Source organism: Argopecten irradians, chromosome 3 (genome assembly GCF_041381155.1).
Source record: "Argopecten irradians isolate NY chromosome 3, Ai_NY, whole genome shotgun sequence".
In the NCBI taxonomy this organism is placed as follows: Eukaryota; Metazoa; Mollusca; class Bivalvia; order Pectinida; family Pectinidae; genus Argopecten; species Argopecten irradians.
In genome coordinates, this window is record NC_091136.1 from 8,080,116 (window position 1) to 8,099,849 (window position 19,734).

General features: G+C 35.4%; 1 protein-coding gene across 4 annotated transcripts in view; it reads left to right on the forward strand.

Annotated features, from left to right (window-relative positions):
- The first annotated feature begins 54 nt into the window (after positions 1 to 54).
- Positions 55 to 19,734, forward strand: part of LOC138317474 (Golgi pH regulator A-like) — a 22,569-nt gene continuing 2,889 nt past the window's right edge. Inside the window, exons 1-13 of one of the 4 annotated variants that reach the window (XM_069259160.1) lie at positions 55 to 244; positions 1,693 to 1,752; positions 2,421 to 2,524; positions 2,979 to 3,085; positions 3,593 to 3,703; positions 3,900 to 3,935; positions 5,140 to 5,224; positions 5,644 to 5,724; positions 6,706 to 6,818; positions 7,497 to 7,585; positions 8,425 to 8,517; positions 9,005 to 9,100; positions 9,434 to 9,523. In XM_069259160.1, coding sequence (XP_069115261.1) covers positions 203 to 244; positions 1,693 to 1,752; positions 2,421 to 2,524; positions 2,979 to 3,085; positions 3,593 to 3,703; positions 3,900 to 3,935; positions 5,140 to 5,224; positions 5,644 to 5,724; positions 6,706 to 6,818; positions 7,497 to 7,585; positions 8,425 to 8,517; positions 9,005 to 9,100; positions 9,434 to 9,523 — 1,107 coding nt within the window. In that variant the 5' untranslated portion in view covers positions 55 to 202. Of the gene's footprint in view, positions 245 to 1,692; positions 1,753 to 2,420; positions 2,525 to 2,978; positions 3,086 to 3,592; positions 3,704 to 3,899; positions 3,936 to 4,121; positions 4,158 to 4,421; positions 4,434 to 4,937; positions 4,974 to 5,115; positions 5,225 to 5,643; positions 5,725 to 6,705; positions 6,819 to 7,496; positions 7,586 to 8,424; positions 8,518 to 9,004; positions 9,101 to 9,433; positions 9,524 to 19,734 lie in introns of all 4 variants that reach the window. The other 3 variants (XM_069259157.1, XM_069259159.1, XM_069259158.1) reach the window with 3 other exon arrangements.

Below are 19,734 nucleotides of genomic sequence, written 5' to 3' on the forward strand. Positions count from 1 at the left end.
ATACATCCACAGTCCATTTGAAACATCTCTGTTTTCAGCGCGCGATTACTATGAATAAATCTGTGGAATGAGTATCCGAAAGACCAAGTGAAGTTTCCACACGTGTAGATGTTGACGTTCATGAGAATGAGGGATAAGAGGAAGACATAGTGATTGATTGTGATTGTATTTACCATCAGCGCCAACACCGCACTAGATAATTATGTCTTTCCTCGTCGACTCTTTGCTGATAGTCTTTTCACAGGTAGGAAGTGTAAGCTGTCACACTTAAGCTGCAGTTGTTGCTTGGTTGATGTTGTTGCTTGGTTGATTGATTCCAAAGGTCTACTGTACTGTATAGTTTTAGACACATTTGAAGAGAAGTTAATTACAATTAATTTAAATAATTATGGCAATTTATTTATGGACAACATATTTTAATCTGCATGATGTCACTAAGCTATGCATGTAAATTGTCAATATATTAAAAAGATACACATGCGTTGTCAATAATATGAATTTAAGGCAAAGCCTCAGAAGAGCGCAGTAAAAATGTGAATATATTTACGATAATAACCTCAGAACGACATTAAAACTGTTTAAACTTGCATTCCGATCATTGATTTTTATTAAATGCTATTCTTCAACACTATTGATGGATGTTTTGTGTCTAGCAATATATATCGATAGTCGTCATATACACTACAGGTCAGAAAGAAATATTCCACTGTCATCACTCAAAGGCGGAAAACTTGGCAACATGCCATGTATCAAAAATATGCGGGAATATGTGCCGTCATCTTTGGCACCAAGCTTACTGACATCACAGTTAGAGGTGCCGTGCGCTTGACAACACACAGACAGTATACCATTTTGACCAGTACATTTATTGTATCGTTCTTGTCTTTGTGTAGTTATCTAAAACTACTTACAGTAATTTCAAAGTGTATCCTGATGGCACTTGTTTTGTCTATAGAGAAAATTTCAAATCTTGTCGTGTTGATAACGAGAATTAAAACATGGCTGCCTGCATGGAGGCGCGAGACTTTTCCCGCGGGACAAGATTTCAAAGTCCAAGGGGTACTGGAATGCATTGGAATCTATATGCTCACACACATGTTATGGTTAGTAGAGCTTCGCTCTACGCCGCATTCGGCCACGCAGAGAGCTGTGCTCTAATAAAGATATGATGATAGTTTATGTTACATCCCACTCTCAACATTTTATACACACCTCCTCACCACCATATTACCACATACCTCAAGGTTTGTTAGAGGAATGTCCATGCATGACCAGCTACATGGCTTAAGGACATACACATTATACCTATGATCGAATGGACACCCTCTGAGTTGATTAGAGAGATGACCATTATATACAGCTGCTTCATTTTAATAGGTGCTTGATTAACTAACTGACACACCTTTAAGGCTTAACTGGGTTACAGCTGATGTTAAGATGTAATCATTGGACCATGTACAGGTATCCAGGTTGGAACAGAATGGATGGACAGTAACATTGCCTGAGTTCGAAATTTTATGGGTCTTAATTCAGACCTTTAAAATATTATGCACATTAATCATGCAGCAGATCTAGTCACATCAAACATTATATACTGTATTATCAAAAATCAACATTTGGAAAGCCTATAAATACCATGTGCTTATAAGGTCTTAGATCATCTACTTCATTTTATTTTTTTTCTTGTTACAGATACTGTTTTTTGGAGGTGGTTGGGTTTTCTTCATCAAAAAGTTATTCAGAGACTATGAAGTAAGTACATGCCATGCATATCTATTTATATTATGTATATTGCATCAAAAAGGGGGAAAATATGATTTGTCACAATTTATTTCTAGCAGTAAAAGTTTTTATTTAAAAAATAAAATTCAGGATATATACTTGCAGTTATAGTACCGTATTTCACCGCAAATAAGACCCCTCCCACAAATAAGACCCCCCACCACATTTTTGCAAATTTCCAGAATTTGGGGGATGTCTATGATCTGAAAATAAGAAACCCCACCCCCCCCCCTCTATTTTCCTCTTTTCTAGAAGCTGTGCTTGTGGAGTCAATATTTTTTTCAGTCGACGAAATTAACCATGTAAGGTGACCATAAATAAAAAGATCCATACACGACAGTCGTGATTATAGACGGTGCTGTTGATAATGATTAAAATGAAAGTTTTAAAAGTATAGGTTTAAATTTTCGACCAGTTGTGGCACATATGTGCCATACGTTTTTCACTTCAAGCGGGAGTTTGAATTGCAAAATATGGTGACCCTAATGTAAACATGAAGGGTTAGCAACACGCCAGTAAACATAGGGTTATGGTTAAACTTTAATCCAACTAATTCATGATTTTCATTAAATTGTCTTTCCACTTTATGTTTCTTCATTCATGTATTTGTTTATTTATGACACCTGATGTATGTACAGGTCCATCACTCCATCGTTTTACTGGTGTTTTCTGTCACGTTCTCGCTCTCCTGTACCATGTTCGAGCTCATCATATTTGAGATTCTTGGATTCATGGATTCAAGGTAAAAAAATATATATTTGTAGGTGCCATGTTTTGGTTTGTTAATTACACTTTATGTGAAAATTATTAGTATCTACTAATGGTTTAAATTAAATATAAGTTAATCTTCACGACTAATGGAATAAACCACTAAATCAAAATCATAGATTTATTTCTTATATGTCTGACTGCCAATATCATTCTGTTTGATTAACCTTTCAAACAGCATCTTGTTTTTTGTGTTTTCATAAGAGCCTTTTTGTCTGATTACATATGTTATTATAGATCTTCTGGGTCCTACGCAATAAGTTCTAATAAAGTTTGCTAACATATAAAAGTCCTATTGGTCAATATAGCATAGAAAACAAATGGGAGTTGGAAATGATGTCATTATTATTGCTGGTTCTTATTCAGGTAGGGTAATCTGTATTTTGATTCGATTGAATGTGACTTTGATGGGATATGTTCTGTTTCAGTTCCCGATATTTCCATTGGAAGCTTGGACTGTATGCCATCCTGTTTGTGCTAATCGCTGTTTTACCATTTTACATTGCTTACTTTATCATTGGTAATCTTAGACTAGGTAAGTTACCTACATTTTACATGTATGTTTTACCTGCATGTTCACTAATAAGCCCCTCCATCTCAAAGTTTCCAGTAGCCCTTCATGTACCTTGTAATCCATAGAACACTGCTGTCGGCACAAAATGCTCTTGAGCTCTACTATTCACATTCAAAGTCAAAATATAATATTTCTGACAAGGGAGTGGGTTATAGGTTCATCCTTGTCCAATCAATATTGGGCTGGTACTCCTCTAAACTGCTGTGGTGGCTTCTGGCGACCCAAGTGGCATGAGAAACCTTACCTAAAAAGGGACTCTAATTTAGTATAATTTTGACCTAGTCTGTTTCCAATCTAATGAAAATTTGACTTGTAATTCCGCTCCACTTTGATACTCTTTGATACTGTTACAATCTTGTATTGGAGCATAACGTAGAGATATTGTACATAGTAGAGTGAAATTACTAAATCTAATTTTATTTTAATTAGATTGATCTGTTTCATATGTCTTTTCCTTTTTATCTACAGTGCCCCAGAAGAGACATGTCATCGGAATGCTGACTATAGCTGCCTGGCTAGCCTTTCTCTACTTTTTCTGGAAGATTGGAGACCCTTTTCCAATTCTTAGTCCTAAACATGGTAAATATTCAAAAACTGATAATTTTATATAACCATTTATATGCCAGCAGGTCTGATGTTGCTGTCTTGACAGTTTTCAGGATATTTACCTTAAAAGCACTGTTTATGTCACATAAAGTTTATTCGCCATGTCTGTTTGATGAATGTCTATACATGTATGACACTTAATGTCTATATGACACTTTCTGTTGTACAGGTATATTCTCTATAGAGCAGTGTATCGGCCGAGTCGGTGTGATGAATGTCTATATAACACTTTCTGTTGTACAGGTATATTCTCTATAGAGCAGTGTATCGGCCGAGTCGGTGTGATGAATGTCTATATAACACTTTCTGTTGTACAGGTATATTCTCTATAGAGCAGTGTATCGGCCGAGTCGGTGTGATGAATGTCTATATAACACTTTCTGTTGTACAGGTATATTCTCTATAGAGCAGTGTATCGGCCGAGTCGGTGTGATGAATGTCTATATAACACTTTCTGTTGTACAAGTATATTCTCTTTTTGAGCAGTGTAGCGGCCGAGTCATTGTGATGAATGTCTATATTACACTTTTTGTTGTACAGGTATATTCTCTATTGAGCAGTGTATCGGCCGAGTCGGTGTGATGAATGTCTATATAACACTTTTTGTTGTACAGGTATATTCTCTATAGAGCAGTGTATCGGCTTGTTCGGTGTGATGAAATGTCTGTATATGACACTTTCTGTTATACAGGTATATTCTCTATAGAGCAGTGTATGGCCGAGTCGGTGTGATCAATGTCTATATGACACTTTCTGTTGTACAGGTATATTCTCTATACAGCAGTGTATCGGCCGAGTCGGTGTGATGAATGTCTATATAACACTTTCTGTTGTACAGGTATATTCTCTATAGAGCAGTGTATCGGCCGAGTCGGTGTGATGAATGTCTATATGACACTTTCTGTTGTACAGGTATATTCTCTATAGAGCAGTGTATCGGCCGAGTCGGTGTGATGAATGTCTATATAACACTTTCTGTTGTACAGGTATATTCTCTATAGAGCAGTGTATCGGCCGAGTCGGTGTGATGAATGTCTATATAACACTTTCTGTTGTACAGGTATATTCTCTATAGAGCAGTGTATCGGCCGAGTCAGTGTGAAATGTCTATATGACACTTTCTGTTGTACAGGTATATTCTCTATAGAGCAGTGTATTGGCCGGGTCGGTGTGATGAATGTCTATATGACAGTTTTCTGTTGTACAGGTATATTCTCTATAGAGCAGTGTATCGGCCGAGTCGGTGTGATGAATGTCTATATAACACTTTCTGTTGTACAGGTATATTCTCTATAGAGCAGTGTATCGGCCGAGTCGGTGTGATGAATGTCTATATAACACTTTCTGTTGTACAGGTATATTCTCTATAGAGCAGTGTATCGGCGTAGAGCAGTGTATCGGCCGCGTAGGTGTTATCGGTGTCACTGTGATGGCGCTACTGTCAGGGTTTGGTGCCGTCAATTATCCCTATACATCTATGTTCCTCTTTATCAGGTAGGTGTAATTCATTCAATTCACTTATAGGTATATACATAAACTGAAACAGCTTTTTAATTTTAGCAAAATAATGTAAATGAGTTTGATCATTTATTGACGGAGTCTCAAAAATTATTGATTAGTTTTATACTGTTAATGCTACACTTCTAATCAATTTGTAATGAGAGTCATAGAGTTGTCTATTATCAGGCAACAAATTACTCAAAATACCACTCCATCCACATCGTGAACTTGTGATATATTAATTGGAAGGTCATAATGATATCGGGTCATTGTCGCCACTTGACTCCTATTGTCCTCTATTTTGTCTAAAACTCTGAAATTTTTGTACTATAACAATGCCTAATCTATTAAGAGTACAGGGGTGTTGTGTTATATATATTATTGGAATAATTTAATTGAACTTTGTGTTACAGAAATGTGACTGATGCTGATATCCATTCTATAGAAAAAAGACTGATTCAAACCATGGATATGATACTTCTGAAAAAGAAAAGGTATGTTAGCGCATATATCGTTATCAAATACCTTGGTATCTTCTTACTGAAATACCCCGTGCAGCTGAAGTTTGTTATGGTCATTTTATGGCTTTAAAGATGCTCCACCGCCGACAGAGCATAAATGACATTAATCACTTGAACAATAATTGGTGTTTAATCGTGTATATATATATGTCTAATTAACACAAAAAATAATATAAAATAATTTATATTGCCCTTAGTGCATGCGCAATCAGTACTTAATTCCATATAGGATATAGTGCCACGGAATTTTTTCGGGATGCAAATAATTATATTTTGTAACTTTAACTTAAAGTAAAATTAGAAGCTCAAACTTTTCAATGGTGTAAAGTAAGTAACTTTTGTAACTGAAGAAAAATACTAAATCGTCTGCTCGTGTTTTTGATAGTGAAAAAATATCATTTGTCAGCGGTTGAGCATCTTTAATTGGCTTATATATATGGTATCATACAGATATCAGTTCATTTTAAAGTCTTTCTTAATGAACTATTGTATGAAAAAAAACTTGAATTTCTATAGTTCAACATTTATTAACTGCACAGAAACTATATTATTTGGCTTGTGAATATAACCTGGTATATCAAATTCAAATTACTGCAAGTCAAGATATTGACTCTCAGATGTTGACTAACAACCACATAAGCTATAGAGAAGCTCTCTCATGTTGAATAAGTTATATTGTTGAAATATTTACTGAGGCTACATGTCAAGTTCAATAGTTCATTTTAGTAAACCGATACACGTATATGTTTAGACTTGTGCTGAGGATACTGATAATGTGTAAACCATGCAGTATACATATTGTAACTAACCTTTACCCATTCTCAATACCCCAGGGGACAGGGGTTACTATCACTGTTGTTATATCCACATAACTACAGTGATAGTAACCCCTGGAGTATCCAGGATGGTCTTTACCAGTTTGACATGAAACCATAAATAAATTCCTTGTTGTAGGATAGCGAAGGCGAAGGAGGAGAGTCTACGCCAGGCCACTGTTAACAAGAGTCAGGGCGGTCTTTGGGGCATGCTGAAAACAGTCACGTCTGCCGCTTCTGGATCCTCGGAGAGTATCCTTTGTATAATACAATGCTTTACTCAAACAGTAGTTGGGGACTCATTAAAATGAGCAGAACCTGGAGTGGTTATCTCCCTTTTCTAATGTATGGACTCTTCAGACTGTTGAGATAGATTGTTATTAAAGTGAATAGTCGGGCAAAGAAAACCAGTCTAAATGCGTTTATTGGCCTTCCAAAAGTTCTCACATATTAATACGACGGCCAAGTTCTGCTTACGTTTCCCAGTTCTGACCATTGAAGTAAAGGAAATTTGAAAGCATTGAAAGCGAGGCTGCGTGTAAATGTAACCACGGACATAGTCAGCTGGGAGGACGTTTTAGGATTCCTATACTTTAAATTAATTTCTTCGTACGCAGACAGATTTTGGCGAGAGATTTTATTTTTCTATTTCATAAGAAATTATACTGGATACATTTACACCATTTTTACCGACTTTAGCCATCCTTGCCCGACTGTTTACTTTAATTTTTTATGACAAGCTACATATTACATAGATGTAATTGTTATTAGTTATCAATACATTGTAATTGTCATAAAAGGAAAATATATCAAATCAACATCTAAGAGAAGCCATTGGAAGAAAAAGTAGGAGAATTTCCTTTAGTTCTGAAGAATATTCTGTTGTTAATAGAGAAAATTTATTATGAATTATCTCCCTTGACGAGTCAGACATTGGATTGTTAAAACAAGACACAGCTGCTTTAGAAGAACTTAGCAGACAGTTATTCCTGGAGAGTGTGGATCTTCACTACGCACAGGTAACAATTTAATATCTTTCTAATGTGTAAAACATGTATACTGAATATGTACATGTAACCGTTGATCCTTACTCTTTGTAACTCAGGTAATTTCAAAATCCTTTATAGTTAAACCTTGTCTTAATGTTCCATTATTAAAGCATTGGAATGTTATGTTACTAGAATATTGAGTTGTTCAAAATCATATCATCACAAGTTCTCTGCCTCTGGGTCATGAGTTTGAACCAATGTGGAGTTCAGTTGCCATGTACTAAGTATATATATAATAGGTTAGTGATTTTTGTAATAGGGACATTTAACAAAAAAAAAACAATGTTGTATAAAATAATCACATACTATTGCAGTAGTAAAATGAGTAATCAAACATTAAAGATGCTCCACCGCCGACAGAGCTTAAATGATATTCATCATTTGAGCAATAATTGGTGTTTAATCGTGTATATATATGTCTAATTAACACAAAAAATATTTAAAATAATTCATTTTGCCTTTGGTGCATGTGTAATCTGTACATCATTCCATATAGGATATAATGCTACAGAATTTTTTTGGGATGCAATTAATTATTTTTGATATTTTTAACTTGAAGTAAAATAAGAAGCTCCAACGGTGGTAATGGTGTAAACTAAGTAACTTTTGTAACTGAAGAAAAATACTAAATCGTCTGCTCATGTTTTTGACAGAAAAAAAAATACCATTCGTCAGCGGTTCAGCATCTTTAATATTCTTTCATTGAACTATATTTTTACAAGATAGTTATGTACATCCTGTTCTGTTTTCTGTTCAAATGCCCTTCAATGCATCAAATAAGAAATGTTCTTCTGTTTCTGTTGTTTTAGGAGAGAATTGCTTATTCAAAGACATTTAAAGGAAAATATTTCAATTTTCTTGGATACTTTTTCTCAATATACTGTGTGTGGAAAATCTTCATTGTAAGTATTTATGTATGATACATAGATCCAAAGAAGAAATCAATAATAGATTCAAAAATTTCAAGAATTCAAAAACATCTGAAAGTTTATCAGCATATACAAGTTGTACATCTTGTTCATATTGCATACTCTGTCTTTTTATCTGCCCATGCAGTTAGGTATTGATTGTGACATCATGTGGTTGCGAGCAAAACATTATATTTTCCACACAAAAAACGAAACAAGTTTTGCTGATGTCATAATTGATACCTTCTTGCAAGGGAGGTAACTCTTCAATGTGCATAGAGGGAATACTGTAATATACACCCCGTTGGTAATAGAGACATATAAGAGAAATATGTCCTTAAATGATAAATTATATGTTCTGAAGAGTCAGTTATATTGACACCTGTGAAAATTGGCAAGTCTTACAAGATTTGTTGGAAAAGCTCACAGGATTACAGAATGACGTTTTAACACTGAATTCAGTGTTCTGTTTGATTTCCAGTCGACAGTCAACATCATTTTCGACAGAGTCGGCAGAGTGGATCCCATCACCAGAGGGATTGAAATAGCTGTTAATTTCTTTGGTATACAATTTGATGTAAGTACCTATACTGTGATACCTGTATGGGCTGTTAATAGGACGTAAAACTAAACAAACCAAACCAAATTATATTTGACTTACAAAGCAGTATGATGTGCTGGTGTATCTCCTAAAATTGATGCTAATTTCTCTATACCTAATTAAATATACTAATTAATTACTGAAAATGATCGCTGTTAAGACACTTTTGATGCATCCTTTCTAATAGTCACTGATGTAATTTCAAAGTAAGATTTCATTAGTATAATTATAATACTGTAGCTAAAATTTCATTATCATAGAATTATATTACTGTAACTATGTCTGAATGTACTGATGTCTTTGTTACAGGTAACATTCTGGGCGCAGCAGATATCTTTTGTACTAATTGGAATAATTATAATTACATCTATTAGAGGTTTATTGCTGACACTAACGAGGGTAGGTATGCATACACCTCTATGTATCTTCACATATAAGATTTATTGAGATCAACTTATTCCCAAGTGCCAAGATTGCTTGATTATATTGCTTTGATTATATTGCTTTGATTATATTGCTTTGATTATATTGTTGATTATATTGCTTTGTTGAAATTATAGAATTACCTGTTATATTTAGTGTATTAAAATTCAAGCACATTTTTTATTATAAGTAACAGCAACTCTTCTGCTCAAACTATTTAATTTGCAACTTTTTAACTAGTCATTTTGCGAAAATTTGTTTCCACAAATATCTACTTCAAATTTTGATTCTAAGGTAAAAGCTGTTCACTTTTATTTCATGGCAGTTATTTTTTATTTAAAAAAACCCCAAACAAACAAACAAACAAAAAACAAAAAACGATATCTAGTTGCAGCTAAGAAAATTAGTTTGCTGTATTTCTGATATCATAAATTAATTTTTGCACCAAGTTTTTTTGAGTGTTTTTTTTATTATTTTAAGTAGAAATGCCACATTTTCAGAGCTATCTTCTCCTCTATGGATATCATTGTTACATCACATCTTTTGTTTTTAAACCTTGGCTAGTAAAATATGTAAATTGATAAAGTGTTTAGAAAAATTTCTTATGCAAATTTAAACAATTGCAGTGTAGGAAGATGAAACGTCATGGGGGGGGGCAAAAGTCCTCAATATTTTGTAAACCCCCCCCCCCCCCGCCACACTACATGAGGACTGATTAATTCAACTCCCAACCATATAATATATGCTTTATGTTCATTTTTCATATATCACTAAATTTAATCCTTGTACACATTTATAGACAGTGGGGTCGCTAAAAGAAATTAACGAATACGCAAATTGGCCGAATTAGCATGTGAGCGTCGAAGGCGCAAGATTTTTGGTGTTTTATTAGGGTCTGCACGGTGACCCCCGGGATTAGTTTTATGTATTTTGATGATTTTGCGATCGCCCGACAGCGCGAGATTTTGGTGTTTGGGGGGGGGGGGGTCCGGGGGTCTCCCCCGGGAAAAAATTACGATTTAGAATGGCTTAGATGATTTTTACGATGCATTTTGATGAATTTGCGAGCGCCCAAAGGCGTGAGAATTTGGTGTTAGGGGGGTCCGGGGGTCTCCCCCGGGAAAAAAATTACGATTTAGAATGGCTGAGATGAGTTTTACGATGCATTTTGATGAATTTGCGAGCGCCCAAAGGCGTGAGAATTTGGTGTTAGGGGGGTCCGGGGGTCTCCCCCGGGAAAAAATTACGATTAAGAATGGCTGAGATGAGTTTTACGATGCATTTCGATGAATTTGCGAGCGCCCAAAGGCGTGAGAATTTGGTGTTAAGGGGGTCCGGGGGTCTCCCCCGGGAAAAAAATTACGATTTAGAATGGCTTAGATGATTTTTACGATGCATTTTGATGAATTTGCGAGCGCCCAAAGGCGCGAGAATTTGGTGTTAGTGGGGTCCGGGGGTCTCCCCCGGGGAAAAAATTACGATTTAGAATGGCTGAGATGAGTTTTACGATAAAGTTTAATGATTATAAAGCGTTCTTAACATGGTAATTTTTCGATTTAAAGGCCCACTACCTTTCCGAAACGGCTTTAAATTTTTAAAATTGGAATGTAAAACAAGATCGATAATTTTGTAGTGTCACAAAAATTATTAACTTTCCGTTAATACTACATTTATCATCACCTTCTGAACGGTTTGATTAAAATAAATAAAATGTTTATTTTCATAACGCGGGTCGTATTATGTTTCCCGCCGTCGTCCTAAATACCGGGCGGTAGTTGACTATCACTGCGCCAGACGGCAAAACAGCGAATTGACTCTCCACTGTTTTCATATATTACGCAGGAAATCTTGCATATGTTTGGTGTCGTAACCTTATTTTAGGTCATCGGTACGCATTTTTCTGATGTTATTAATGTTTTTTAAGAAACTTTTATATTTTGCTCCGGAAAGGTAATGGGCCTTTAAAGTTTAAGCTACCTGCATTTAGAAATGATAATTGTGTCGTCATAACATTATGCAACCCTACTCGATCTGGATATACCGGCTTCACACCATCGGCACATTGTTGTGTAACATAAAAAAATGAATTAATTGTCTCGCTAAGACATATAAACAAATTGATCTTTTAAGAGACATTTTTTTAAATAGCACATAGAATCCCTTGATGGACATTTTTAGTCTAGTTTGTGTGTATTGAATTTTCACTATTTAAGGTTTGACATTATGTGCTTGAACGTTTTAGGAAATGCGCCGCGCAGCGGAAAATTTTCTAGAATGAAGTACGAAAAATGTGTAGGAGGACCCTTTTTTCTTTCAAATAAGCATTTTTAGAAAATTTCAGTCGGCGAAAATGGGGGGGGGGGGGGGGGGGGCAAAAAGACATGTTTGCCCCCCCTGCCCCCCCCTCCCCCCCCCCCCCCCGCTTCCTACGCCCCTGATTGGTCTCATACTAAATACTGCTTCTCTCATTCGTGGCAGAAATATTAAACGTTCCTTAATTCGTAGGAACTTTATTTATTATATTACTAGTAACCATTTAAATTTAATTTTAACTGACATGTATATTGTTTAGTTTAAACATATTTTATTGACATAAAATGACAAAAGGATAAGTCATTAAGTTTTACCAACTTATATGCGACTTCTCCTGAAATATAGAAAATATAAACATACATAAATGAATAGTCACGTGATTACATGGAACAAAATAGTATGAATTCACATAAAACACCAAGAACATTAAACTAGTAAGAGAGAGGGAGAAAGATAGAGATTAGTCCCTACTATTAGTATTCGTGTGATACCATTATAATATATAAAACAAGCGATGAAAAATGGGGAAAAAAATCTTGACAACTTGTAATGATATAGGAAATAAGTAAGAGAGCGAAAGAGAGAGGGGGAGAGAGAGTGTGAAAGAGAGAGAGATAGAAAGAGAGAAAAAGATAGATGAAGAGAGAGAGAGTCGATCAATCGAATCTACCCGTTCTTACCAGGAATTGCTGTACAGCTTTTGCAATTTTCATGTTATTAATGATTGAAATGTTAAGATCACCTTTGCATAGAATATCAATGTTAATGGCGCCTTCGTACCACGATAAATCAGTGTTGAGAAGTGCTCGATGATTGGCATACAAAGGGCAAACAATAAAGAAGTGATAGCTGTCCTCACAGGGATGTCCACACTGACAATATGCAGAATCGGTAAGATTTGCTCTAAAAAGGTCATATTTTAGGGAACTTGCTCGGTTTCTTAGACGACAATGGAGGATATTAAGTTTTCTTGGTCCATATGTTGCAAAAGGAAAATTAAAGTTTGAATTTGTTTTCAGGGATTTCATCATATTGAGTTTAAAAGAATTTATGGAAGGAGAATTTCTAATGTTATGGTCTAAAACATTCCAAAGATGTATAGTAGAGGGAAAAAATGAACTTTGAGATAATTGTAACCGATAGTAGTGTTCTCTTATTTGATATGCATTTCGTAAGTTATAAGGGGTTAAATTACCAACATCATCAGGCAATATATCTATGAGGAAACTTGGTGCCATACCATGGACTATTGAATATAACATCGAAAGTTTACGAGCTTCACGTCTCTTAGAAAGTGGCAGCCAACCGGTTTCGCGGTATAAAAACTCAGTTTTAGTAAAAACTGGAAGCCCTGTAACAATCCTTGCCGCTTCTAACTGAATATTTTCAAGTTTTAAAGAATTATTTACTCCGCAGTTGTCCCATACTTCACACGCATACTCAAGCAAAGGTCTTATATAAGTGAGATACAGTTTTTCCAAGTTATTTCTTTTTAGAATTAGTTTAAGTTTGCGTAGGGTTGCTATGTATTTAGTTACTTTACTTGTGATATATTCTATATGGATATTCCACTTACAGTCGTTAGTTATAATAACACCGAGGTGTTTGTGATTATTAGTAAAATGAATGGGAGTGTCATCAAAAGTAAGGGACGGGTTATACGGTAACTGACGATTAGATATGACTAGAGCCTCTGTTTTAATGGGATTGAATTTCATCAACCAATCTTTCGACCAAATTTCTAGTTTCCTTAAGTCCGATTGTGCTTCGTTCTCGATTAGAAGTAAGTTCGAGGATGAGTAAGAGAGTGATGTATCGTCTGCAAAAAGCCTAGTTAGAGAAGCAAGATTACAACAGATATCATTTATGTATATCAGGAAAAACAAGGGTCCAAGTACAGAACCTTGAGGAACACCAGCAAGTATTGTTTTAAAAGAAGATAATGATTGTTTTACAAAAACCGCTTGTTTTCTGTTACTCAAGTAGTTACTTATCCATCGAAGAAGTTGACCTGATATACCGTAATTGTTCAGCTTATGTATGAGACCCTTATGCCATACCCTGTCGAAAGCCTTCGAAAAATCACAAAATATTAAAATGGAATGTTCATACTTTTCTAAGGAGGTAATTATTGAGTGGTAGATTTCAATAAGCTGATGTGAGGTAGAATGCATGGATAAAAATCCTGCCTGGTATTTATAGATTAAGTCATTATCAATCATGAAATTATAGATGTATTTATATACTACACGCTCAAATAATTTACCTATACAGCTTAGAAGAGATATTGGTCTGTAATTAGACACAATGCTGGGGTCATTAGATTTAAAAATAGGCATAACATGAGCAATTTTCCATGCGTCAGGATATACACCAGACGAAAGGGAAAAATTAAATATCATAGACAGAGGCACACAAACTTCATTTGAGGCCAACTTCAACATTTTATGACTTATACCGTCAGGGCCTGACGCTTTTTTAACATTTAATATATCTAAGATGTCTAAGATTTCACTGGGAGCAATATTTATTTCGGATAAAACAGAGCCAGTACGACTATCAAATAATGGTAAATCTTTATCTAATTCATTTGCCGGTAAGTTGGAAACAGAGCTAAAATAATTATTTAAAAGTTCACATTTACTGTCGTTATCATATATCATTTCGTTAGTGGTACAGTCCAATAACGGGGATATCTCTGTGTTCTTCTGTCCTTTAAGTATATTTCTAAGAAGTTTCCAATATATCTTGGGATTGTTATTGTTATTATCTATCACTGTATCGATATTATCGTAGAAAATTTCTTTTGCCCTTTTTATCATGTTATTCACTTTATTTCTCATATGCTTATAATTACTCCTATTTCGATCTGTCCTATGGTTAAAAAATATTTTTTTAAGTCTATCTCTTTTTCTCATATAGAGTCTGAGGAGGCTATTCATCCACGGTTTGTCTGTATCTCTGACCAGAATTTCTCTGCAAGGAATACATTTACTTATAGCATCAAGAAATGTTTCAGTAAAAAAACTACACATTTGATTAACATTTGGCATATTGTTCAAAATATCAAACCACGGGATACTGCTTAATATGGTCTTTAGTTCCTCAACATTAGCATGCTCGTACTGCCACACCTTTCTTTTATAAAAGTGGTTAACTTTTACTGGAATTTTAATTATTACAAATGCTGCATCATGGTCACTAACTGCTCGCTCAATATTTACAACATCAGAAAAAATGACATCAACCAAATCACTAACTATAACAGGGTCAAGAAGTGTGGAAGACGTAGCAGACTGCCTGGTAGACTCGGTAATTACATTTAATAAATTATAATTTGTCAGAATATAACCTAAATCACCTCTGACATTTACAGAAAAATCAACATTTAAATCGCCTGTGATAATTACATATGAAGTTTCTTCAAATGCAGCATCAATCGAATATCGCAGATGCTGCCACAGGTCAGTACTATCATTACTAGGGGGTCTGTATAAGTTGCAAATTAGATAGAGAATATTTTTGCATTTTAACTGTAACCATATTAATTCAGTGTTATCAGATTCAAGGTCGAGTCTTCGCTTGGCGAAAAGGGATTCTGTAATATACATAGCGACACCGCCACCAAACATATTTCTATCCTTTCGAAAAGGTTCAGAGAAACCATCTATTCGGATGTCAGAATTTGGAATAGAGTCATCAAGATGTGTTTCCGTAACACATAAAATATCAATATCGTCTACCAATGAATTCAAATAATTCACTTTATTCCGCAGACTGCGGATATTCAAATTTAGGATACTCAGAGCACTAACAGATAAACTGCTATCAGAGTCAGGACCTGGATTTGGATGAATATCCCCAGCTATTAGTAAAATAATTGCTAACGAATTATATGGATTAAGAATGAAGTGGGACAACTGCAGAAGCAAAACATATATTAAATGGACACAAATGAGTTTGGAAAGAAACATTTTGAAAATATTCGGAAGATTTTTCTTAAAAACAAAGGTGATTGATATGCAAGATATTTTACAATAGAAACATCCGATGGCAGCCCTCCATGCACATACATCGTTACCTGTCATGGGGGTTGAAAAATAAAGACGGTTAATGTGAATAGGAGGTCTACCAGCGGTAATATGATTGCGCATCTTGTAAGGTGGGTTGAATCGTAAAGACAGAAGAGAAAAGGAAGTAAAGTGAAACGAAAGGGAAACATTTGAAAAACAAGGCAGAGTACATAGCACGGACAGGTTACAAGAAGTAGAAGAAATGGAACTCTTGAGTGGTGAAACATGGATAATCTCTGATTGGATAGAAGCAAGGTGTGGTGGGTAAATATATAAATTATATGGACATATATTTGAATCCTTCATTCATGTTATAAACACAGATACATGCATATATGATATAATATAAATAAATATATAACTATATTGAGTTGAAATTCACATACATGGACTAAGCATAGATACATGTATATAAGGTCGTGCGGTACAGTGGTACGATATATTTGGTTTACTTATAGATCAATAAAATAGAAAAGGATGATATAGATATAAAGCTAAGTTGAGTTGGAATCCAACTTCGTGTAGTGAACATAGATTCATGTATACAGTATATGCAGAGTACAGGTACGATTTATTCAGCTGACTTATTTATTTATGATTATAAAATATATACAAGTGAATATTATATTGTAATTCATCTACATATATACATGTACACCGTAATTGAACATACGGTACAGTGGTATGGTATATTCAGTTTACTTATAATTAAATATCAAGGCACTAAATGCAACCACATGACCCCTGAAATGTACTAAGGACACAGTGTGGTTAACATACATCAAGGGAGACACAAAGAATAGGAAAGTTCCACAGACATAGTACCTATGCAGCATCTGAGACACAGTATATATGGACGTACTGAGCAGTGGTGCAATATATCCAATTGACTTTATATTGAAACAATTTATAATAAAGAAAGGATTATTAGAATCCATGTCATGTAGTTGAGCATAAATACATGTGTATCTGGTCGTACTGGACAGCGGTACAATATAACCAGTTCACATTGTATTATAACAATTCATAATGAGTAAAGGGTAATATAGTTGAGCGTAAATACATACATATATATATATGGTCGTACTGGACAGTGGTGAAATATACCCAGTTTACTTTATATTATAACAAATTGTAATAGGGAGGGGGGGAGGGGGGGAGAAGGATTATTAGAAGACAACGCATACAGTTGATTTACTATATCAATAAAATACCAATTAAACTGGGGCTATCAAAAACAAATGGAACTAATTGACTTATCAAGTACGAAACTGAGTATTTATTGGACATGATACGCCCGTATTCCAATGAAAAAATGACGTGAATGTATGGCCAAAAACTGTTTCGGTATAACGTACAAGCCATAATAGCCCATAATAATACGCGTACGTGTGCGCACACGTACAATCAAGATGAATGTGATCGTGTCTTCGACGAGGTGCGAGCGTTGTTCTGCAATATATATAGTCGGATAGACTATCATAACATCAACAACTTCAACTACACACGTGCGCATGCCACGTACTCGTTCATACCTGTAAACGTGCATTTGCGAGTCTCACAAAATCAATTTCGCTAATGCTAAGAGAATGTAGAACGTAAAGGGACAAGGGAAACAAAATGGAAATAACCTTGATCTATTAATTCAAAGTAGTTTAAACAGGTTCAATGCAAGCTTATTCGTTCAATTATATGAAAAAAACCGAATATCAACGATTTGACAATTAAACGATACGAGACAGTGCCAAAGGCTGCATTCCGTTCACAAATCCACCTTCTGACCACCAAAAATAGACAGTTCGTAGGTCCGTGGCCATGCAGCGGACATGTGTCGACAAGAATGCAACGTGAGGAAAAGTCTCCAATAGTACATGAATAATGTAAGGCTCAACTACCAGAGTAGGTGGTTAACCCACGGATATTGTAAGCTCATTTTGAAAAAGGCCAAAGAATCGAAGAACAGATGAAAATACATACAAATTTAACTTTTTGATTTAGTCGCATGTTATAGGGCTGTAAAGATTACATTTGCAAAAAAAAAAAAATAAAAAAAAAATAAAAAAAAAAATAAAATAAAATAAAAAAAAAGATGACGGAATAATCATGAACATAGCAGTATATACACATATGATTCACTAATATATTATAAGTGTGTTTAATACACGAGTCGACACATTATGGCAAGAATAACGAATATGCAGCATCAAAATGTACATAAATGTGCACTTTGAAAGACACTTAATCCGATACGACACGTCCTCCGGCTGACGCAGAGGACAAAGTGGCAGATGGAACAGACTGAGTTCCAGTAGTATCAGCATGGTACCTGGTTTCAGAGGATAGATGCGACATAGAAACCCGCGAATTTGTCCTGATCGCGTTCACAGACTCGTAAGACGAAATGAGGATCTTCGGGGAGGTTTTCGACACTTTAGCGAAAATACGACCATCCATTGTCCAGTGGGACTCAATGATTTTGTCTTTCCACATTCTCCCAAGTTCGGATACGATACCTTGTCGATATGGAGTGAGGCATTCAGTGATAAAGATTTTTTCATCTTTATAGAGGGATTTCAGATCAGATTTTACCTTGAACACGGCCTGTCTGTCGGTGTAACGTACAAAGCGTGCGATAATAGTAACTTTATTGTTTCGTATCTTACCAATTGTGTGGGTTCTAGATAGATCGGCTTTAGTGAGAGGCACACCTAGTTTGTTACAGATATCAATCACTGCCTGGTAAGTATCAAATTCATTCACGGGCTTATCAATCCGCACGTTATGAAACTTCAAAGCCCCTCTCCTGGTATATTGCTGTTGTTCATCAAGATCAACTTGGAGAGCAAATACGGATTTGCGAAGATCTGCGATCTCTGCGGCTTGGCGTTGGACTTCCAGTTTCATCGGAGCGATGATCTCGTTGACTTTAGAATCGACCACCTCGTTGATCGTATGGTTATTTGAAATAGCATGGCTGACTGCCTGTTCGATATGGGGTTTCATTGAGTCAAGCAATAAACTCGAGACCAAGGTTGCTAATGACGGTGCCAACATTTCGGCGAACTTAGATAAAAAGTCTGGAGTAAACATCATCTGCTGATGTGCAAAAGCTGGATCAGACATAAGAGCTACTGACGGTGACCCGACACAAGGTGAATGCCCCTGCATGTATATTGGAGGTGGGGTGGGGAAAACTGAAGACCTTTTCGACTCAATATCAATAGGCGATTCAGGGCTACTCCGTTCCTTTCTTTTATTGTCCGTTTGAGCTAACGTACTAACAAACACATGCGCCTGTTCCTGTGATATGTTGAGTGACATACCTGCACAAACACTGAACGTTAGGTACGCGTGATGTCGTTCAACCAGTTACTAAAAATAACTCGTCGTCGGATAAACCACCGAGTACGTCGCCAACAAATTTTCCAATTTCTACAGAATTTCAATATGTTCATAAGAATTGATCATCACTTAGTAGATTTCCGTAGAGAGTGTCAACAAATGCGAAATACCACAATAATGAGATTCATCTAGAAATATGAGTTCTAGCGAAATTTTCACCACACACCTTACCCCACGTCTTTACAGCTCAGCCATCACGTGACAAAGTTACAAAAATATTTTTTGTGTTAGTGAAATATACACACTGTATATAATTTATACGATTAAACACCAATATTATTGTTAAAATGATGAGAACCGTTTTATAATCTGTCAGCGGTAGAGCTTCTTTGTAACAAAATACTTTATGTGTTAAAATGGACTGATATGACATGGTTTTATAAGTGTTTACGTAGGTGC